The sequence below is a fragment of the Ptiloglossa arizonensis genome, chromosome 3 (genome assembly GCF_051014685.1).
Source record: "Ptiloglossa arizonensis isolate GNS036 chromosome 3, iyPtiAriz1_principal, whole genome shotgun sequence".
In the NCBI taxonomy this organism is placed as follows: domain Eukaryota; kingdom Metazoa; phylum Arthropoda; class Insecta; order Hymenoptera; family Colletidae; genus Ptiloglossa; species Ptiloglossa arizonensis.
In genome coordinates this window covers 13446155-13471602 of record NC_135050.1, presented here as the reverse complement: position 1 = coordinate 13471602, position 25448 = coordinate 13446155, and the positions used below count along the sequence as shown (strand labels likewise).

The window sequence follows — 25448 nt, the reverse complement described above, 5'->3', positions numbered from 1 at the left end:
ATTGGTCATAGAATTAAAATTAACAAAATAAACAAACGTTGCTCAGGAAATCCGTACGACGTGTCACAGTCCACGGAGAAATTGACAAATTGACGTTCGCGAACAAAATTGATATTCGTGAACCGTCATGGTTCGCGACGACTGGATACGTTCTGTCGATTTTTACGAGTGCCGTGTGCCCCTGGAAATACTTCGAGCTCGTTTCGTACGTTGCTCGTTCGCGAACCAGTCGGTATGCAGATTTTTTAATCGAAAATCTTTCGAGATTCAAATTTCGATCGCGGTTACGTCCGAGCGAAGAAACGATCCGTGATGAATAATCCTTCGTTTTGTAACCGTTCGAAAACGGTTACGCCGCCATGGTAGAATGCACTTTCGCGAAATTTTCTCGGTCCGCGTTCCGTGTTCCGTTTGAACGGATTTCAAGAATGAATGGGATTTTAACAAGGCATCGAGTGCTGGAACGTCGAGCCGAAAAGGTTGGATCCCGTATAGACGAAAGATCGGGTAGGAGAAACGCGAAGGGAAAGAAACGTATTAAATAGCGAATAGGGAAAGAAGAACGCGAAGTGTTGCCGGTTTCGTTGGGACAACGAGAAAAGGAGGAGGTAAGTCACGGTAGAGTTAAAAGTAATGCGGATGTGGGCGCTCGGATTACGTTTCAAAGTCTTCGTCAACGTCTGGCTTAAACTTCCTGCAGTTTCCGATGCCGTCTTGTGCCATTCGTTGCCCGAGGAACTTCGCTTTTCCCTCCCTTCGTCCACTAATTTAAGTGGCTCTAAATTCGTGTACAAGGGGCGAGCCGAGGGAGGGGTGAAGAAAAAAAAAAAGAAGAAGAAGAAGAAGAAGAAAAATGTACAAGATCGTGGCCCCGTCGAAATGGACGGAAAAAGAGACGAGCGATCTTTTGGTTCGTCGTCGTGTCCTCGGCTTCGTTGCCTTTCCACCACCGCCAAATATAAACCGGAGTCGAAGCATCGGGTAAGAAGAAGCGATGCTAGCAGCCGGGAAAAGGATCGTAGAAGAAAAAGTCGAGGAGTGGCTGCTGCAACTCCATCGCGACTCCTGGTTCGACTATCTTTAGATCGCGGACTAGAGGTCTCTCGATTTTGATGGGGAATTCCGTTCACCCGAATAATCGACGTGTTTGCGAAATTCTCGATGAAAACCACGTGCGTACGTTGACGATTCATAGAAACCGAAACCGTGCACGCACAGGCTGGTAGTGGCCAAGATGTCGTCGATGGTCGGATACGTTCACGGTGTAGAAATTTGAAAAACGAGAAGACAGTGCGTGTACAAAGTACCAGAAGCTAGGATCGGGTGGATAACGTGTTCGAAAGAGATCTATCTCTGTGTACGATAAATTCCTCGACGCGAGGGTTACCGGGTTTTCGGTGAAGGTAGCGTTTTCGTGTGCTACACTCACCTTGGTTCGAGCGAGGAAACGAGGTTCAAGTACGCAACGAGAAAGATTTCGTTTCATTTTTCCTTCGTGAGGGAACACAGCGGAACAGTTCCTATTTAACTCTTCTCTGACAAATTTAATTCTCTTTACTGGAACTTTTTGTCAAATTTCTTTACAAATAACGGATACACATCGAGAAGAGTAATATTCCACAAGAGAGGACGATCATCGTTATTCGTCGTTCGTTTGTTTCGATAATCAAAATGTGGTGTCTCGAAACGTGTTTTTACGTGCACGAAATTTATTCGAAATTTGTCTCGTCGAGTAAACGTATATCCGGACAAGTCTTTATACGAATCGAATTTTATCCGGATGAATATTTATTCACGGAGCACGAATAAAACGTTACTGGTTATTTAGAGAAAAATGTGGCCGGCGAGCACTGTTTAGAAGCGTGTGCGCAGCAACAACGGGGCTCTGTCGTTATTCGAACGAAACGAAATATGTTGTAACGACAGTGGAGCATGTTAACGTCCCACTTGATTAAACAACGAACACGCGGAAAATAAATAAAAGGCTGCCACGATCGAAATAGAAACGAACGATACAGTTCTACGTACCAGCGCAGATGGAACCGCCATTTTCGGTGTCCAGGGACGACATCGTTTCCTTTGCTTACGAAATATTTTAGACCGGCGAGGCCCACCGTTAGGGACGAAGAACCACAGCTGGAAGCTGAAATAACCGATTGGCTGTTCGATATCACAGAAGCAGCGATATTCACGAGCAGTCGTTTGCATTATAGTACATACCACCTGCCGCAACACCATATGTTCCTATTATTAGCGGTCACTGCCCTTTATGGTCAGTGCACGTCATTTTCATTACGTCGTCGTCGTTGTCGTTGTCGTCGTCGTCGTTGTTGTCGTTGAACGTCGTCGAATATATTCTATTTGTGCTTTCGACGGAACGATTGAAAATTTTGTTTCGTAAAGCTGAACTCGTTTCAGCCTGTAACGCTGCTACCGCTCCGGAACACAATGCTTTGTATCGAACGAAGCGCGACGAAGCAATCGACTTGCTTCGTGGGAAGAAACTTTTCAAAAACGAACCGTTCGAGGCAAATCCAATTTTATTTAGTTTCGATATTTTATAGCTACTCGGGTTTCGTAATCTTTGTCTTATGTATCTCGAAAATGTGATCTCGAAACGGTGAAATTTAACAAAATACTTTTATCGAAAGATTGTACTTGTCTTTATTATTTCTGAAATCGCTTACGAATTGATGGATTCATTTATTTGTGGAAATTTGAAAAAATACGGTCACGAAATAGAGGAACGTTTAGTAAAATGTTACCGAACATACCAAGTACGTTTGAAAATGTTAAATGTACGTGATTATTATATTTTCATCGTTTAATCCGTTCACTACTTGAGGCGAAAACAGAAATCGATAGATGTCAAATGTTGAAAGAAGAAAGAAAATAATATTTCCTCTGATATTTCAACCGGTTGAAATTTTCGTTTTCCGAGAGGAAAACGAATTCGTGTTTCATTTCTAGACAAAACTGAAATGCGTTACGTAACCCACATTTGGTACTGCTCGAAATATTGAAGATTCGAGAAAACAATGTTCGCTTGATTTTCAATCTTACGAACGTCTAACCGGAAAATTTATCATGGTTGTAATTATTAATTGGTGCACGCTGAGAACGTTACCAATTTTTAACGGGCGTTGATTTTGTGTAAAAAGTATTTTCACAATTTGAAACCTATCGTTTCAATTCGGTGAAGTTTCGCGGTAAATGTTGCGTGCACAAACACTCAAATTATTCTGGATAAATATCGATCCCCCTTTAAATTGGAAAAGGAAACGAAGGCGTTTTGAAATTTAAATCACTTAAATCAGCAATTAAAATCAGAGACAGGCTATGTATTTTTTTTATTGTGTTTCAGTTTACACCTGTTCGCAATATTCCGATGCAGTACTATTATGTTTCATCTGCAACGTACACTTTACCGCAATATAATATTATACTTGAAATGTGTATACATCGTGTAAAATAAAAAAAATATAGTATTCTTTGAAAAAAATAAAGTTTCGTTAAATGTCCGACTCATAGGCTTGATTACGCAATCGTTCGACCGAATCGGTGTTGAATCGCATAAAGGGTTCATGCGCGGAATAATTAAAACTATCTGCTCGAATAAGTTTACAAAGAACACCTATTATTCGAGAAATTCCGTGCATTGTTATTGCTTCGTGCGTAATCTACGTTCACTATTGCTGTTACTGCCATTTCATTCAATTTGTAACTGTGACTGTGGATTATTGATTAATTAACAAGCGAGAAACTAAACTAATGTTACACAATATCACATTACTATTCATTTAAGTTTAATATAATTTTGCCAGCAATATTGTGACCGTGATAACGAAACAGTACTGCGAATAATAATGCGAATTTTTGCGGCTCTGAAAAATGTGATAATATTTTGAAACACGAAGCTAAATAATTGTATTGTTTTCCTTTTCATCGTAATTAATCTTAATGCGTTGTATAAATATCTGAGCGTTTAATTTAACGTTAGATTGATGTTAAATTATCGGCAAATGAAGTAAACTTAAAATTAAATTTACTTTCGATCGAATTATCTTTAAATTAAAATGAAATTTGACGAAGTTAAATGAAATTAAAATCGATCGAATCCTCTAAAAGTTTATTGTCTTTTAAAACAAAATGGAAATACAATGTAATATAATGTTTACGCTGTAGTTGTGACTTTCGTAAAAAAGGAAAATAATTGGAAGTAATAAAGACGTTTACGGTTAACTGCATAATGAAAAACAATGAAAGAAATTAACGAAAACGTATCTTACTAGAGGTCGGTCTTCGATAATCGATATTTCACGTGACACATGATAGCGTTCAACCGCTGATATTTCGGCAGCACATGCCACCTGCCTGCAAGCCTGCAACACCATATGTTCCATATACTTTCCAACGTACGTGCTCAATTCCATATTGCCTGCGGAATAGGTTTCACTTTGTATCGTTGGGAACAAATTTTTGACGAATTTTTATTCTCATATTTTCCCACAAAAGCTGTTAACAACCATTGACAAAAGTATTTTATAACAATGTACCAAGTCTCGTACATTTCTTGAGCGACAACTTCCCATTAAGTTGCAGTATACCAATTAACACCTAAATTTTAGGGATTCCTTTTTACCATATTTATAATACCGATATTTAACGCTAGAACTACCGACAGATTTCGTAATATTAAGGTACACCTCACATATATCTAACAGAAAATCAATCGATGTGGAAAAAGAAGAATTTGTAAAATTGATCACCTGCGTAGAATAAAAGAATCATAACGTCTTCAGAAAACGTGTCATGGAATTTAAAGTAAATTTTATTACGAAAGCAGTTGAAATCGGTCATTTTGTCCGATCGGTACATTTGGTGTTAAAAGAAAAAAAATCAAAATACGTATGATACAATAATTTCTCTACGTATTTGCATTTTTTTTTTAAATTCTTTTAATTCTCAGAGGGACGATAGTGCAAAGCAAACACTTCGATTCGTCTACGTATTCCAGAGTTGCATTTTGAGGAAGAGCTGTCGGTTGGTGTTTCTCGTAGATTCAAATAATAACAAAGTTCTTACGAGAAGAAAATATTTGATCGCGCGAGGGGACAGTTACGTAAAGTACTTCTTCGCCTAACGATTCGACTATAATATTTCAATGTGACGGTCGATAGGTAAACTATCGATATTTCTACCGGTTGCTTGCTGCCTACCTATGCGTAGAGTTAGAACGTTACGAACACTGTGCACTTCGGATGTGTACACGTTCTTCGTACTGACATGCAGACGTATTCCAATTTGAATTCACACTCCTACGGGAACTGTTTAAGTTCCTGTTGAATTGATGGTCGGAGGCAGCTACGTAAATATGTGCTCCTTTTTCGAAGTAAACGCCATAGAAAAATTATACGCCACTTTCGTTCAAATATTCTGTACGCTGAAAAAATATCTAGGATGGAGGTTGCCTATTCGGATCGGGTTAATAAATAATTGAAATTAGTAGAATGAGGTCATTTATCGCATGTGTTTGCAACATCGCTGTGATATTACGGTACGTGGTCGACTTTCATGTTCGAAAGTGCAACAGTTGATTTGTTACCCAGTGAAACATAATTTTGAAGCGTTTGATGTATAATATTAAGACCACGCAGTTAGTAGGTTTATAACCCAGAGAGTAAAGTATTTCAGTATTTTAAATATTTATGACATAACGTCACGTCTGCACGCGGTGAAAATTACGCGTCTCTCAAATCGAATCACGCTTAATTGCTTAAATCGAATCGGTTCAATTTAAATAGAAAAACATGTTTTAAGACTTCCTGGTCACGTTTTGACTATTAAAAAAAAAATTCTTTCGAATCTGCATATGTACGTATAAACACGTGTGTGTTTCTTGACACGATTGGGTTTTAATTGGTTGAGTAAATTTTACCAGATATTTCTATTTAAGTTATGCATTCTTATTATTCAAGATCTGGTCAGATTTTTAGCAAAATCGGTCGATAGATAACGATGAAAACCTTGCTTTTTTTGCTTTTCTTGATATATATGTATTAGTCGTTTGTTAAAATTAAAAAAAAAATATTTTGAATAAGTCCTAAAGGGAATTCAACTTTAAAAAATGAAACGAAACGTTATTCGTTGCATACTTGATCCATATTTTTTCCATCCGGAAAGTATTGCGACGTATTCGTCTCTGTTAATTAACATTTGTATTTAAATGATTCGAGTATCCGAACAGCTTTATTTATTATCGTTCAGTTAATACAGTTTATTTGCACCCGTGTCATCGTGCTCGTCGCGTTGATTTTACTACCCACGGGAGCATTATTCGAAGCTTAATGTAAATAAAATGATGGTGCACCGTGGAGCACCACGATAGCAAAAATTTGGAAACATTCGAGAATACGATGATCGCGAAACGAGAACAGCAAACTGCTTTAAAGGGTTCACGTTGGAAATTTGTCTTGGACAGTATGCTCGCAAATGGTCCGGCTCTAATTTGCTCGCAATTGGCATACGTTTCTATTCTAGGATTATCATTACTGCTGGATGAGGCTATTAATTGGAGCTGGCAGCTTGGAAAACGAAAATTTACGCATACGGTCGCGGCGGGATCTGCAATTCGAAAATTTACGATATTGCGTTCGAAAATGTTATTTACGGCAGGGAAGTTATTGATTTTTTTCTATATGAAATGGCTATCTGGACTCTCGCGAAACACATTGTATATTTGGGCACATTTAATACTACAAAATAAAAAGGGAGAGAGAGGAAAAAGTGTTCAGTTTTCGATACCAGCTAAATTTACACTTCGAACCATAAAAACGCGAGTAAAAAAGGGAGTACCGAAATTAAACGAAACGAGCGGGAAACTGATAACCGTGTAAAATAAATATATATTAACGATTAAATTGTAAATAATTTGACCGGCTTGGATAAGTATTCGTGTTACGGATCTGTAACTTATATTGCATACATAATACGTATTCGTTAAATATTTGTCCGTAAGCAATTTTCGTTTTACCAATTGTTTTGCGAATGTATTTTATTTACTTTGAAACGCTTTACCAGCCGTCATATTTCGAAAGCATTGCGTTCGCGTTAACGCTGACCTTAATTGCGAACGTGTAATTTCTGTGGTAATTGAAATTTTAATCTCCCGTAAAAATTCAAAGAATCTAGAATATCGCTACGTTTCTCTTATTTGACTTGAAATAATGTTTCACAAAGAAAGAACAAATTAATTTATGGTATTACTAGCACTGTACAAGTAGAGTAAATCTACGTATATATAATACAATATATCCAGTACACATTTCTTTTGAAAGCACGAATAAATTTCTTTAAAAAAATTGTTCGATGTAGAAGGGTATACATTACGATCGGTAGATAATTTTGTCAATTTAGACAATGTAGATATTTTTATTTACAATGTTATAAGATGACATTAGACAGGTTCAATGACCAACAACAGTATGAACTTCAAATGTACTGTACTATATAAAATATAACACTCTTTAAAGTTTATACTCAAAGCTATTTTAAAGTTAAGTCGTTCCATGCCATCGGATTCGTTTCGATGTCAGCCATAATATTGTGCACAACAATATTGAAAAATATTGAAAAATATGACTTTCAAAAAAATAATCTGCTGTTTCTTTTCCCAAACCGAGAAATTTTATTCGCAAATTTTTGTCAGTGTTGTTAAAAACAAAGAAAAGAGGAGATATTTTGGGCGATATTTAAATGTCTCATTAAGTATATGAAATTCCCGTTCAATGACATTTGTCGGTACACTCATTTCGTTTCCTTTTCCAATTTATGCAGCCATTCAATCGTTCTGGGTTCATGATCACGGTGAATCGTCGAAGACATCTCGATTTCCTGCAATTCTACCATTTCTTTGATCGCTTCCCTTCTGATCAATCGATAACTCGTGGTATCACTACGACGCGATTTAAATTATATGAAAGTGCATTTTTTATTTACGCAATGTAGTAGCCAAGCTTCGATAAAACGAAATACGGTAACGATGCGATTATCGGTATGTTCACTGTTATTGCCAATAATCAGATCCGGACGCGTTAGTTTATATTAATATTCTATCTATCGTTCTTTATCGAAGGAATTTAAACATTATAATTATATACAATTAATCCAGAAACTTTTGTAAATCTATATTTATTAGTTCATTTAATTATATTCGTAGATAACACGGTATTAGACAAGTATCGTAAACAATATCGCGTAACACCTGTATGGTGTATGTCAAGGACCTGTTTAGCCCTTGACCCATGCTATCAACCTTTAGAAAGCGAAATATCATCTCTGCCCTTCAAAACAAGCAAAATGCGTTGACGATAATATATATAAACCTACTGTTACATAAATATTTATACAAACCATTTGTTGTTAACATATTTGAAATATATATTTACGTTCACAAACGATAGATATCTAGAGTATAACAGATGTTTCTGTAATTAAACATTCCTCTTTTTTCTTGATTCGACTTTTTGAAATCGTGTAACACATTGAGTAAGAGAAAATTGAAACAGAAATGGATTCGAAATAACCGTCAAGATTGACCCAATAATTTCAGGAATTCGCGATATTTTTAAAGGTGTAAAGGAAGGGGAAAATGAGGGAAAAATAAATAGGACCGAGTTTGTTTAATTTTAGCTAATTTTATTTTTATTAAGTGTATTATCTTACATGAGAATACATAATAATAATATTAGCGATTGATAGTAATAATAGTGATTTTAGTAATCATAGTAATAGTAGTAACAGTAGTAGAAGTACGTAGCATTCTGTAGTTGTTAAAGAAATGTTTTAATATTAGTATTACGAATTATACCAATTTATTGTTAAACAATTATGAACGGTCACACGGTAATATTTATCGCTATTAAATTTAATTATGTTCAATCTTGTCCTTAACACTCGATGTAAATTTTTGAGTATGATTGATCCGATCGCATTTCAGGATTTTGCAATTAATAGCTGTATTGGAAAATTCAATTGTATATTATATAAGTACTCACCGTTAAATAATACCGAGCAATTATTATCAAATACGGGTTTTACAGGGCTAATAGCGTTATAATATTATTAGTTAACTGTTACAAGCGTATAACGTAACATCCCGCAGGTTTACTTATTTTTAATTAATCTGTTATATCACTCGATCGTATTCAGTGTGCTGGTTACTTTTTACTAATTTCACTGCATTCAGTTCTCATTCCTTGTACAATTGAAATTATTCAAATTGCCGTAAAAAATATGGTATAACGAAAAACGCAGGGAGCGAGAATATAAAAAGTTCCATGCGTTAATAGCACAAAACCATACATGATCCGTGACAGTATCAAACGAAATTCATTAAAAAGTGCACATATAAAAGCGTGCGTGTTCCAACCACGATACTCTAATAATACAAAAAAGGTACGTAATTACTCGGTTTCCGGTAGTAACTAAACCAACGAGTAAAATTTTACGCGAAGTGCTCATAACGTACAGTTACGTGGCGATTTATACACCATGAGTGTTCTCCTTTGACGTTGATCGTAAATATAAAGACACACAATTCGTATACATCCATAACACGCGATAAGAATAAACCAATAAGATAATTAACTTATTCGGGTTACGCCACAATGTATTATGAGTTTTACTTTATCAATTAGTTTTGTAGGTTCAATTATACTTCACCGATTTAATAGAAACGATGAGAAGAAAAGGCAAAGATATTGTTTCACTTGCTGTATAAACGCTGAATAATGAAACAATGAACCGTGTTGCATTTTATTGTACAATTAAATCTATAGTTCCGAAACATATTGTACAGAAAATGACACCTCTAATTTGAGCTTCTAAAGTATCTTCACTTCTCTCAACGATACGAAAACGAGGCAAATAAAATACTTTCATGAGTAACAATTTTTCTATGGTGATAATTTACGAAATTCAAAAATCGTCGACAAACCTTATTCCCTAACGCTCAAATTAGAGGAAACGCTTTGTACGTTGCTTAAAAGTCTCTTTTTTTATAACATGCAAGCGCTATCTATTATACGAAAGGTAACGAACAACGTCAAAAATGCATGTTAAACACATAGAAGATACTTTGCAACAATTTCCGTCGTTTTCTCTTGTCGTAGACGATTCATTGCAATAATCTCGTCCATAAAGTGGAATAAACCAGTTTTTCTTTTTCGTTGTATTCACACTCGCACCGATTCACCGATGATTACAACGACCGATCACAGCCTTCCTAGTGCTTATTTAGTAGCTTGATATTTCTCAAGTATATTCGATAACTCTCCCGTTACCGTTCGATCGATATACGTAGATCTTCGATCACCGGGTTGAGTTACGCATGTTTTACAATTGTAAGCATTTCGTACTTTTAACGAACTGTTCGGAGACAGCGGAAACGTTGAAATTATGATCGACCTATAAGCTCGAGAAGTTTCGTGTCTCTTGGAAGTTCGATTTAAAATTCCGAAAAGCGTTTTAAAGTTTCAAGCGTTGGAAGGAGATTCAAAGCACGTATCAAACTGGCCTGTCGTGATTACAGACCCCGAGGGAGGACAGGGCAGCGTCGAGTCCTGGTAATCAGAATAATCACACACCCACACCGTCTCCGTCACCGGTTGGAGATGCACCCGCTGGCAGGGCTCTTATGGAGGCTGCGCTTCAGCAAGCCACTTCCGGATCTCAGCCACCTCTGGTGGTGACACCGACTGGATACTGGGTCGACGGTACCGATCATCGGCACGCCTTGGACTCTGCTGGAAGGGCGTTACTTCCGGCCCAGCCTGCCTGGCAACCCAGGATAGACCAAGATGACACCGCAAAGTGTTATAGGCGATTCTTCGTCGGCAGGGTACGTAAATTACACCAATAATATTTACTCTCAACCTTCCATAACCCACATTCTCCCTAACTTGTGAAAGAAACGCGACAATAGAGATCTTGCTCATAGAGTAGTTGCTTGTGGATGAAAATTAATATTGTTTTTAGTCATAGACGAGCAATTCCTTCATAGTAGATATTTACCTACTTCAGCGATCGTAACATTTTCTATTTTGGTCGACGGCCTTTCTTTAGCGATAACGGCTGAACTTACACAACCGAGGAAATAGGTTGTATAAATAAACAAGAAATAATTTTTGAAAAATAAAATGAAATTCGTGTAACGATCTAGCTTGGAATGGAAAATCGTGGCTGTTATAAATAATTTCTTTGGTAAGCGTATAATAGCAAACAGCGTTAACAAGATAAAATTAAACATTAAAAGTATAGATATCACGTATATATATATATATATGCGGGTATGTGACCTCGAAGTGACAACGGAATTATAGAGGGGTAACATTTAACACGTTGCCCGCCGAGCCTATTTTCTGCAATCTTTCCCAAGGGTACAAGTAAATCACTTATAGCGGAGTAAATTTATCGTTTCGTTTCATAAATATTTGTGTTTCGTGTTGAAGTAAATTTTTCACGCAAAGAGAACACGTACATATAAAGATACATAAAAAATGTTAATCGTATCTAGGATAGTCCTCTAAAAATCGATTGGTTTATTTACAAAACACTTTCCAGCGTCAATGTTAATATGTATGAATCATAATAAATTTTTTCATTCGTTTTAAACGTTGTCTTAGCTTTAGAATAAATACAAGCGTAAACTTTAATATTCGCAATGGCCTGTGCAACATGTTCTCCTTTATTAAATTCGTAAAGCTGGTAGTGTCTGTTCGTAAATTTTTCTTACATACATTTTTAAGACGACGAAGAAGAAAATTTTAATTACTTTCTTTTCATTTGGGAAATATCGACCGTTTCGTTGAAACTCTTTCCAGTAGTTAGCGAAAAACAATGAATACAAAAAGTTGAGGGACATTTTGCTGGTCGAACGAGTAAAGATATTTGTATGTATACCTTGTCTCGTATCAAAAATTTTCACAGCGAAATCCGTAAAGATTTATGAAACGATCCGATGCAACGTGTCGTATTTTAAATCAGATCGATAAACTTTATTATCGCACGGTGTATATTCACTACGTATGGTCACTGTCGTCGGATCCTTACATCTCGTGATTTATTCATTGCTAAGTAACTCTCGTCAACACAATGCAACGAACGAGCCTCTCGTGCAATAATCGAGGTTCTACCGTACCTCCGAGAATGCTCGCCTAGCAGCCTTCCAAAATTGCTCGTCAGTATGCACCTACAATTCTGGGAACTACTCGGAACGAGTGACCCTTCGCCTGCATACGGTAGGCGATCGATAGACGAGAGCGATAATGCGTGCACTCGGGATGAGTCATCTACTAATTAAAATAAAAATTTTTATACTTTCCATTGCATCTCCGCGACAGTATTATCAATGGATCGGCGGGGTTTTTACGATGGAAATGACTTAAAACGCGGCCTCATCGGGACTATATTTAATTATACCTGTTTGGAACACGTATTTGCAGAATTCAGAAATTTCTCGAATTATGTATAATTAACGCTAGTTTTAACGAGGTCGTGTTCGGGCTCATTTTCATCGGAAAAGCCTCGTTAATCTATCGGCAATGCTCTCACGAATATATATAATGTAAAAGTTTAAATTATTATTCGATCCCACGCGAAATAAGAATAGTTGTTCGCTGCAGGCAAGTAGATCGAAGGTCATAGGCTCTTGTTTCCTCTTTGTTGCTCTTGCAGTGTCTCTACTCACTTTCCTGAGAGTAGAATATAGATTTTGCACGTAGAAATTAATCTTCGTATAGAAACGAAGCAAAGGTTGAATGCATTCGTTATGTTAAGATGATACGTCTTTATCGAACATATTTCCATTTCTGTAAAACGACTATGCTCCGATTTTACCAATTTTATCGCACTCGGAAGAGCTACTGTTAATTTCAAATTATACGTATATTTGTATAACGTTTCTTTTGGAACAATGATTTTTATCCAAAGTGAAGTGTAACAGAATACTAATCTTTTTTTCATACATATTCGTTGAAAGTACGGACTTCTAAAACTCGATTCGTAAAATCATCGTCTAAAATGCTTTTCGAATAAATACGTCGCAAAATGATATTTTGTTTGTTTTTCGTTTATAAATTTTGCTTCAGATTTCAACTCCGTCGCTCGAATTTTAGTAATTTTCTTGTGGAGTATCATTCACCGAATATACCGAAGCTTTGAGTGCTGCTGTCACAATATTATATATTGTTGCAGCTTTAACGGATATTGAAATGAATTTTAATAGGTTTCCAGAGAATATAATCATACGCTACAATTGCACAGAAATGTTGCACACGCTGCGAGCATTTTGTCAGAGATGTGAGAAATTAATTAATAACGCGATACTTGTATAATACAATGCCGTGTGCATACACGTTTCGAATCTCTACGGATAAAGTATTGAGATTATGCTTCACGAATATATTAAATTATATCGATTCTCTAGGAATTTAATATCGTGATAATACTGTTTTATTCGGCACTCGAAGTTTATTTATATAAATCTTTCGATTAATACTGGACTAGATCAAATAATCAAGTGCATTTAGCATCGAATTCGAATGTAAATCTGATTACGCGCAATTAATTATCGTTTACCGGCGATATGTTGTTCATAATTGCTTTCCAGTTCTATTAAAACTGTAAATCCCTAATAACTAAGCGGCATTGGGATAGAGTTATAAAATTATGCCAATCAGGTATTCTACGGTGAAACAATAGTACACGTTATAGTCTCAGACGTCGCCATTGATTGCTCTTTGCGAACCACATTGTCTGTACCTTTCGTAAATTACCTTATTGTACGCTAATTGTATAGCGTTGCGGTATGAAAAAGCAACAAAGCGAGAATTTTAGTTTGGGTACACAAGTTCGTTGGGATTTTGTGGTATTAGTCGGTAATAGTTTAAATTCCGAGCAGTAAAGTTCATTTCGATGTAAAACAGCGTAATTAAACAATATTTGATTTTCAAAAATTTATAATGTACGAGGTGACAATGTAATTAATGAACTGCTCCTGAATGACTCGAGAAGTTTAGAAGCGACTTTAGTTTTGAAGATGAAGAGCGATACAAACTGCCAGTTGAGATTAATGATACGTAACAGTGTTAAGTGAAAATCATCCATAATATACGACACATTGCCAGGTTATTAAATATGTCACATAAATTAATTTGCGTTTAAAAAATTTAGACTGCAAATAGATAAACGAGTATAATATTTGAGTTCCAAAAAGAATACGATTAACAGAATTGTGACTTGTTCTTTTGTTAATAAAATAGTACATCGACGTATCATTTTATCGAAGTTACTCCTCTTTCAAGTAAACCGACGGACCTGATTTTGTCACTTAAGAGCTCATTGTACTTTATAAATTTTTACTTATTAAATTACCAATGCAAATGTTCATCGTGTCAAAGATCATGTATTCAAATGGTCAACAGCAAAAACAAATGGTCAACAACTCGAAAACATGGCTATAAAATAGAGTGCTATAAAATACATTAAAAATGTGAATAAGTCATGCATTACTTACTGTTTTTACAATCTTGACGTAAATCGTCATTCTAGAAAAAAATCCAATGCATTAATCATTTAAATTGATAAATACAGTCAGAATTTATGGATGAGAATATTATATACAGTGACGTTAAAAAAAAGAATGAAAGTGATTTTATTGATTAAATCCATCTTTATGAATATCTAAATCTTCTTCGTCTTCGTTACCGGATTATTAATGGATAGATAAATAAGAATTTATCATCTTTAAAAAATATACAGATTTTGATATTTTATATACATTTGATATATCTACCATTATGGAATTAGAATATTACGCGATCCAATTTCTTGTTTGTTCGTATTATTTGAGGGATGAGAAGCCAGTAAACGATCTGCTAAAATATATATGCATATTATTGCCTCTGAAGCGATTTTTTATTTTCAAACAAAATTGAACCCAAAAATATCTGGAATCGAATTTCAACTTAAATTTTAACCGTTCGTATTTGGAATATGAAATAATTAGGGTACTGTATACTTATTCTACATATACTGTCAAGTATGTTCAGAAATATGTAATTATTTCATATTGAATAGCTGATAATGATGCCGTTGCTACATCTCGATGGTATCTATACTACGTTATTTTTACTGTTCGTTTCGTTTAACTTAAATTTTGAATAATAATTACACTAATCGCATCGGAATGATATTCATTTACAAAAATTAACGCATTAATGGGATTCAATTTATTTACTTCCTGTGGCCATAAATGATAGAGATTGGTGCAAGAAAATTATATCATCAATCGCTGCTAGGCAAATAATTAACCGTATCACATAGACCTATATTTATTTCGTGAAATATTACACGTAGAATTAATATCTCCTCTTTCTTGCTTGGCTACTTTAAGAACGGTTAATAGGCAAGGTATGTGCATGTAAAGCACCGTGCGTGCCGCTGATCGTGATGCTCCTCAGAAAGTACAGGGTGGTCATAAAGTAAGTTTAACGTTTAGCTGTAATTATGATTGATTTTTTTTTCAAATATTTTCCGCGAGAGAAAGGTTACTGTACTTTGGTACACGCAGAACCTCTTCGTATTTAACGAAGAAGCTTTAAAAGAGTATAAAAAAACAGAAACGCAAAACTAAATACAATCATATTTTGTTACGAGGACTAATTTTTTTCACTTATATTATTTGACCGTGAAAATTAAGAAAATTTCAATTTTAGTCGTCGTATTTTTCCAGCATGCTTTACAAATGTTACATTCGATTTATTACGATGCAATGGATGAATGCATCAACATTTTTGATGTAAGATTTCTCATTTGTAACTTTATATCATGAAAACACATCGTTAGAATGTAATATTCCAATTTTATTCAAATGTTTCTCAGATCCATATGTCTTATGAGTTTGCAATTTGCGAGGTCATTTATAAGAAGCACGCGAAGTTTTTGTTACAAATCACTCGAAAGATCAGTTCCGTAAGTACTTACCTGCGGGCAACTCGATAAATGGATGTGGCCATTTGGCTCTAATTAAACCGAAAACTTCTAACCAATCAAATACAGTGACCCTCGTTCTCTCCAAATCGATAATCTTCCAATATAAACCAATCCGCACTTTTTATTCGAGTAACACGCCATTCTAAAACCAGTTTTATTTTAAACTTTTAAACCTTTTTTACATTTTAATCTTCGATCAAGACACTCGATTGCATTTTTACTCTTAAATAGTTGCACCGTAACCTTCGGCCAAGTTTCTCTCATAAATATTTGTTTTTACTCGTAAATCGAGTTTGATGCATTTTAATCTTTAACCGAATCATCTAGATTTTCCATTACAACCGAGTTATTCGATAACTTTTGTATAAGATTACTTCTAATACATGATGGATCTATCTTAAATTCTGTCTTGCCGATGACTCATTGTTACTACAGTGATCCTATTCGTATTCACCCTAAAATGATTACGTAATTTAAGATTAAATCGGCGCGTGAGGTTAAGGAGCAAGAGCTCTTATCACTGTGCAAATCAAAATATTTCAAACAACACAAGAAATGGTGCTTAGACTAGTACTTTAGTAAAATCATCAAAAACAAGTTTCTGGTTGTTAAAATAAACATAATAACTATATTGGTACTCCGTTCTCCGAACAAAATTTGTTTAACGTATTAAAACATATTAGTTACAAATATAACACAATATCGTACACAAGAATAAACTTTGTATTTTCACAAAAATGTAATTTCTATGTCAATATAGAGATTCTTACGTGTTCGAACAATTTTAAGAAAACAATCCGTTTTCAACATAGATAATTTATTCCAATATTTGATAGCATTTATCTGTCACGAGCTATTTATCCAGATAAAAGTTTATTCGAAGAACATGGATGGTCGAATAAATATTTAATCCCTTTGTAAAGGGATTTATTAAATAATATCGTATATGTGATAGTTCTGCAAGAGTTATGTTCTGAAATTCATCTAGTGATGTATATGCGCTATGTACCGTGTCATATGTAGTGTGTGGAGTGTATATGGTACATCGGTAACATTTTGATGGTACTCGTAGCATGTATAGTATTTACATTGTTCGAAACACTAATCCAAAAATACCTATACACACGCGTCGTATACGACGCAAAACATAGCACGTATACATTGTACGCGTACCACGTGTACTCCACATATACGCGTGCGCACGTACCCGAAGACGTTTTTATCGTTTTACGTAACGAAGAAATATTTATTCGAATGGACTTTTATCCGGATAAAGTTCTTCCGGCTGCATAGAAATTTAATCGCGAGCCACGAGTAAAACGTAACTCGTTATCTAGGTAAAAAAGAAAGAAAAGAAAATGTTGCACGAAGTGAGCTTACTTTACAATCACCCTGTACGTACGGCTCGCGAGTGTGAGCGTGTACACACGTAGTATCACGAGCCTAGATAGAAAAGGAAGATGAGTAGTCGTAGAGGTAAGAGAAGGAGCGTAATAGAGGCGCAGGAAAAGGAAAAGAGCACTTCGGGCGTGGGAGTGGGAACGTTCTCATAGTCTACAAGCAATGCCTATATAAGAAGAAACTCTCCTCGCCTCTTCGACATCCCTGATTTTCATCCTTAGCCGCTTTTAAGATACCTCCGCTTTTCTTCCGCTTGCCCTCTTCCTCATCAGACCCTACTCCTCCTCCCCCCGCATTATTTGTATAGATACTAACTCCGTGGCGGGCACGGTCAGATTCTGTTTTAAACCTTTCAATTGCGTCGTTTTTACCCGTTTCGTCCAGAATTTTCTTTTCTCGCCTTTGTGCGGTTTCCATTGAAACGACCGCCCGGAATACCGGAGAATACCGTTCCCTCTTCCTTTCAAATACTTCCATACAACGATGATTTGTTTGTACGACGCGAGAACATCGAAAATTACGAGTAAACGTGCACGATTATTGAACTTTCTAACTGGGTGCTGCACCGTGTTGCGTGGGATATCGAACACCGTTGAACAGCAATTAGGAAATCGGTACCGCGAGTGTTCTTCGAATGAAATTTCGAAAATATTATCGAGACATTCTATTCCGTTTCCCATTCTTGCGAAGATAGAAGATCACGCTTGCGTCGATTTATTTTTGGTAAATAAAGCCGTATTCGATTTAAAACGTATACTATATATTTGAACAACGGGCGCCAAGGGGAATGCAAACAGAATAAAATTCAATTTTAAAATATACGTTCGATGGCCTAGTAATGAACGGAATTAGCGTGTTAATAGTATTCGAAAGTTGTTACGTTACTTTGGTACGTATGACGTGCAACGCGTATTTCGTTAAATTATAATAGTGATTCTTACCGGAGAACCATTGTGGTATTATGCGTACCTAAGAGCGAAAAGAAAACTAATCACTGATGCAAATTGAAATATTTATTTTTGTCAAGATATTTAGCTCTCTCACTTGTAAGACAATAGTCCTTGTACGACCACACATGTTGCGTAATCACTGTTGACTTATACATTGAATAGTTCAATTTTCTCGGGTTTGTTATGTTTACCAAGAGCCTATAATACGTTGCAGTGAATTTTACCAACCTTTCAAGTTTCTATTTATAATGTTTCTTTACACCTTCTACAGAACGCAAGTAATAAACGAGTTAACTCCTTTCGGTCGAAGGTATCGTGTGCTAAAACAGTTAGATCTCAGTTAGTGTTTCATCATTTATAAAGTCTAAACGTTCCAGATTAAAAATAACTATCGACTGTTGAGATCAACCTTCAAGATCTTCGTTTCTTATTTCCGGTTTAGGGAGAGCTTTGAAGTGGCTGTAAGCTACCGGGGGAGAATCTCGAGCGATAAAAATCGCGTATTACACGTGTGTAAAAAAAATAAATAAATATTTGAACAATAGCTCGTACTTGACACGGAAAAATAAACGAACAAGAAGTTTCATTTCAAACTCGAAGAGAAAAAAGAATTTTCGTATTATAATATATTTCTTGGACGTTTGATTCTTTAATAAGCACAGCCTTCGTGGAAGTACTGAACAAAGAGAGATCAACTTTCATTGCTAGTAAAAATTTCATGGAGTTACGGAGGCGGGATTCAGTCAAGAATTTTGTACTTTCAAGCAGCATTACACGAACTGCTTGTACTATATTTCCGTCTGTTTAACGAAATGGGATTAGCTGCTCCTGTTTGCCAATTTGGCAAAAAATGTTACAGCGGTAACTTTTTAATTAATTCACAGCATCAAACTTCGAAGGTTAATTGAAGACTATAGTATTCAATGCAACCTCGAACAAAAGCCTCGAAGCAGTCTTTCTTGCATCGAATGCAATTTACAAAATTTTTTAATTGTATCATAATGAAACACTCGTGCAGAAATCGGTGAGAACTTTTTTATCTGTTGATCATTATTATATCGAACGGTTTACGAAATTTTCTAATTACATCTTGATCGAACGCTCGTGCAGAAGTCATTGTGAATGTTTTTATCTACGGATCTTCGTATTTACAATATTACACAATTCTATGGGTATAAATATTCCATTTCCCAAAATCATTTGACTGTGTACATATTTTGCGATTAAAGGTAATGCGGAAATTATATAGGAGCTGTGAAAGATGAAGACGCTATAACGAGAATGACTAGATTAGTCTTCTCCTGTAATTAGTGTACGAAACGGTGCATCATAGTAGCTGATATACTATGTCTGCTTCTCTTCCGGTTTTACCGTACATTTCTCAAAATTAATGCACGAACATTTCTCTTTTCCATTTTTGCTTAACCCGCAATCCGTTGCGTGGACTTTTCACAAGCCCTCTGACGTTGCACTTATTTTTTCCCAACTTTCAACAAAATTAGTTTTCAAATGTCGAATATTTGTTTCACTTTTAAATAAAAATCGTGAATTAAATCGATAGACCTTTCCAGACTTCAAAATATACCGTATAAAAACAATGCAGTGTTCTCAGTTCATATACAAATGATAAATGAACAATGTGTGTATTTAAATTGTTACACAACGATACTCTGCACTTACGTGGGTGCGTATCTAATTGGATACGCATGACGATCAACGTATTAACCATTCTGCCCACCTGTTGTTCTTTTTTTAAAACATACCTGGCGTTACGTACTATTTGCATTTAGTGTAAGATTTCAAATTGTTAACAATCTTACACGTTGCAAAAACAAGCTAAATTGAAATTTTACGTTGAAAATAAAATACTCAGTTTACGCGAAAATATTCCATACATCTGTCAAGATTGTTTGCCTAAGTTTCAATGAATTAAATTTAACTCTACGTCGAAATTAGAACACTATGAACAGATGATTCTTGAAAATAGTGGAAATATTATTCATGAAATGTGCATAAGTGAGAAATGTTCAATCATACGTATTTAATCATAAATTGTGATTTTATGAATATTTTTGCCTCTCGCGTATTAGAAAATAATTTTATGTATATATGTATAATACGAAAGGAGTGATAAAACACGAATCGTAATGCGTAACCAACGTATAGATTACCTTTTTTAATTTCACGCGATTAGCACAATAATCGTATCGTTAACGGAATAAACTTATAAATACAGAGTGAGTTTTAACGTTATTTTAACAAAATAATCGATAAAATGGCTAATTTATATTTAATTGGTGTTCTTAAAAGCTTCTGCTCTGTTTCATCGCGCACATAAAAGAATATTGAGGTTTCACCTTCATTCGAGAAGAACGTGTAAAGAAGGTCGCGACATTACAATAACAAATAATGTTTTCAACGTACACATAAGCTTCCATTAGAAAAACCGTTATTCTTTGTGTTTAATAAGTATTTCAAAATTATGGCGACCACAAAGAAATAGCAATATCTGTGCAAGTACATTTTTAAAAACTTTACAGATTGTCGAGACTACTCTTATTAAGACTTTCTCCAATTACCGATACCCATTTATCTATCTTTCACGAGTATCTACGCCTCTGTAACTAATAGCGAAACGTCGAAGAATTGTCGTAAATATGTATGTCAGCGGTGCACGATAACCACGTGTATCCAAGTGTAACCGAATCGAATAGGTACATTCGAGAGGGAAAGCGTAGAGAAGAGGAAGCTTCTAACGTTGATAAAGTGGCTTCTATCGGTTACAAGTGAGTTGTATCTATTGAGCGTGTCAATTAGCAGTGCAACGATAAGAAAATAACGGTAATGGCCGCATAAAAGTGTTTCTTCTCTAAAAGCTGTCTAATTTGGCCTTACTGAAACACGAACATGGAATACAGGTTTGGTATACGGACCGTGTTACAGGAATATTTTAAAAATTTTTTAAATTTTCGAAAACAAAGTATAATATCATGAGAACGAACTTGAAGTGTTTACTTTATCGCAAACGTAGTTTAGCAACTTTACATTCTATAAGAACGTTTTCCTATGGTGTTACTTTTTATTTTATATACATTGATAATATAATATTACCATTCAGGGTGATCGTCCAAGATATTCGATTAATAAGCCCGAGCGATAAGTACGAGATAAAATAGTTTCTAAAAAATGTCGGTGTTATGTTAATTTTGAACCCGTTTGCTAGACGTACTCCTGGGAATCGTCTTTATGCAGAAAATATTCACGGCTGTGGTTGAGAGTTAACATACCAAGGATGTTTTCAAGCGATTAATATCTCGATCCAAAAGAAGCTACGATAACAGTGCGCGTACAAAGCTGGGTTACACGCAACGCCGTAAATGGAACAGAAAATAAAACAATTCGGATTTTGTCCACGAAGAATCTGATTAATACAATTAAAAATAATTGGAAGGGTCGCTGCTGCCAGTCCATTTTCAGGTTAATTCCGAGCGATCAATCTTGATTTAAGATCACGCGACACGTTCATGGAGAAAGGACCTAGGACAATGTTGGTTACCATGTTATTTTGCACGGCAAGTAGTCCGCTAACAGTGAGATTCCATTGTGCCCGACTATCGCGCGACTAATTAACTCTTTCTCACATACACCGACGCATATTGTTATAACACAAAACGGTGAGGTGTTTCGTTCGTCTCTTAAGAAACTTCTTAAATCGTTACGAAACATTCGTTTGATGCTGTTACACGGTTATCATGGTTAAACCAATCGATAACCACGATAATCCATCGTAATTAAAAATAAATACGAACAACTCTATCGCTTAACACGAACACCAAACATCTTCCTGTTCCGGGAAGAATATTATTATCGTCGTTATTCTTATTACCGGTACAAATAAAATAATTAATACCAAAGGTGGAGCTTTTAAAGTAGAGAAATAATACAAATTACAAAATAAACGCTGAACGACGAACACCGAACGTCTTTCTGTTCTAAGAAGAATATTATTATCGTTGTTATACTTATTATTGATAAAATAACTAATACCAAGGATGGCGTTTTCAAAGTAGAGAAATAATACAAATTACAAATGAACGACGAACACCAAACATCTTTCTGTTCCGAAAGATTTGTTTGTCGTTACAAATAAAATAACTAATACCAAAGCTGAAGGTTTCGAAGTAGGGAACACGGATTATAAAATAAACGTCGTACAGCTAAGATGTAACAAAGGTTCGGCTAAGCGACTTGAGACATAAAATTTAAAAAGAACAATAATATAAAAGTTTATCGACCGTAGCCGAAATGCTGAACGTTTAAAGAAACATTATACGTTACGTATTAACGCAGTTAACCCATTTACATCAAGGAGCGGAACGTGTTACCCATATCGTCGGATGCGTAGTAATTTCCGAGCGGCGATCCCTTTGAAACTCATTTGTATCGGTACTCTATAATCAGGTAATCGGTAATACACCAGGGCCTATCTTTGACCTCGATTGCCAGTCGGCACGTATCACCGACAACTTCACTTTCTTCAGATTTGCTACACGATGTACAGATTGTTTCGTATCCGATGATATTGGTAACCTAACGCTTGCGTATTATTCTACGCTCAGAGTGATACGGGTCAGACATCGAGAAATGTTCCGCTTCTTGATGCAAATGGGTTAACGCAGCCAAATTGCCCGTATACATTGAAACCTTGACAAATGCAACTACGATAATTGCTTGAGAAATTGCCCCGATCGTTACACCGTATTGTCAAATGGAAGAGATGATCGCTCGATGCAACATCCGCCAAGTGACATGCCCTTGATTTTGATTAAACTTCGCGGATATGCGAAGCCGCCAAGAATAAAAGATATTTCATTTTTAGCTGCGGTGATTCAAGTTTAAGGTGCGAAACTATTCTACAAAGTTTCAGCCTTCCGATGCTATCTTCGAAACTATTGAACACGCAAGGAAGTCTTTTCAACAAATTTTGTATCGTTTCTGGTGAAAGATTAGTCTAAATGGAATTTCTACGATTTCTCATTTTATGTTTTCAATTGCCAATACGTATAGAATATTGGCAAAAAATAAGAGGAATATTATTCAGTGAATTCGAAAATAAAAAGATTAATGTCTTCTTAGAGAAATTAAAAGTGAAGGTGATGAATATGATTTTTTACTGTTAACTTATAAAACGAACTCGGGACCGGGTAGAGTCTTACAACGTGTAGGCACAATACGAGCGATCCAGTCTATAGTTTGCTGACAGTAGTAATTGAAGAAAAGAATGAGCGAGTAAGAGCTATAAGAAAGAATGGCGAGTGAGACAAATGAGGGAAAAAGAGCGAAGCCGAGAAAATGAAAGCAAGTAAGTCCGTTCTATCCGTTTAAAATTTGAGATGAATAAAATTGTTAACTTTTGAGTCATTTTACAGCAAATCGAACACTTTTTATCCACGTAATGACCTGTTAAAAATAATCGATGTAATCGATCGTTCGGATAAATCTCATTAATATGTCAAAAATATTTTCATAAAAATAGAAAGACAATTTTTTAATTCAATTTTTTATTAAGTCTGTACTGTTTTAATGCTAGTCGGCTGCTTCTTACAAAGATAGCCGCAGGCTCGTGTCGTATTTCACGCATCACTGGTTTCGATCCCCCAGTTGGTAGGAATAGCGATGATCATACACCGAATCAAATCTGACGATCATACAACCAGAATTTACTGTAATATGGAAAATTGTACCCTCAATGTTATTCGTTTCGTACTGAATTTATTGTCGACTCGTGCAATAGAAAATTGCTAAAAATAACATTGACGTACGAACGTACAATTACGTATCAATCGGATTTTATTAAACGGAGTTAATTATGAGAAAGAGGAAACGAAATATTTCATCGTATTGTCACGATTAAAAATAACGTTATCGACGATTCAACCGTTCAGCGTTTATAGACTTCAAATAACTTCTAATTATACCAATGTTCAATTAAATTTTTATAGCCTTCGTGCAGCTTAGTCACATAAAAAATAAATAGCCATTACTTCCTTTTTAATGCATAAGCATTAAATATTGATACCTTTAAATTGCCTATAATTATACTACAATCTTTATTGCAGTCACAGAAAAATAATGAAAGGTATATGAAATAATTCTTTAATTTACGACGATATAAATATGCATGTCGTGTAATAACATAAATACCGTGCAATACGAAGAAAGCATTTTGATTCACAGTATTCACAGACACATCCGCTTTGTACATTGCATTGTTTGCTTTTACACGTTTCTGTATTTACATTCATGTTCGAAGCTGCACTTAAATTTACACGTTACAGTTCCATTCGATGTTGCTGCACTTTATCGTATTATACATTCCTTATTTCACATATTTCGTAAAATATCCATATATTGTATTTTTATCGTGTGAAATAAATTACGCGGTAACATTAAACGAAGACGTTAAAAAGAGGAGCTGAATTCATAGTTCTTTTTGTATCGTAATTTAATCAAGCCTGTCCAAGATTAAAACACGCGTAATTAGAATTTTTATACATGTTTAACACACGATTGTAATCGACTTTCAATACCTTACATTCAGCTTTTTATTAACCAAACGAATCAACGAAATAATCTTTGAACACGTCGAGATTCGTACACCAATCAAGGTAGCCAATCACTGCTACCAATTTCTCCACAGTACCAAAATATCATTTAAAAAAAGCTAAATATTAAAGCAGTAAAATAAAATATGCGAGCAAAAATTGTCGTATTGTTTGAAAACGTTGTAAGACTGAATGCGATGCTCACGAAGAACTTTATGTTACATTCATCCTTGGAAACTCGTACGACACACATACCTACAAAAGAAGAAGGTATCGACAAAAGTTCTCTTCCACATTTTTCGAAGAATTTGAAGCAACCAGGAATTTAAGATTAGCTATTTTCTTGGTTCGGTCTGTGAAATGAAAATATTTCCACAGCGAACTTCCGAATTCTTCGTCGTTGAATTACTCGATTCAAAGAGGATCGTGAATTGATCGA

At 35.4% G+C, this 25448-nt stretch overlaps 1 protein-coding gene across 4 annotated transcripts in view; it reads left to right on the top strand.

The window, feature by feature from the left end:
* Positions 1 to 25448, top strand: part of LOC143143995 (rap1 GTPase-activating protein 1) — a 263449-nt gene that overhangs the window by 226513 nt on the left and 11488 nt on the right. For all 4 annotated transcript variants that reach the window (XM_076305913.1, XM_076305916.1, XM_076305914.1 and 1 more), the window contains one exon: positions 10592 to 10900. In XM_076305913.1, the coding sequence (XP_076162028.1) occupies positions 10592 to 10900 (309 nt within the window). The remainder of the gene's footprint in view (positions 1 to 10591; positions 10901 to 25448) is intronic.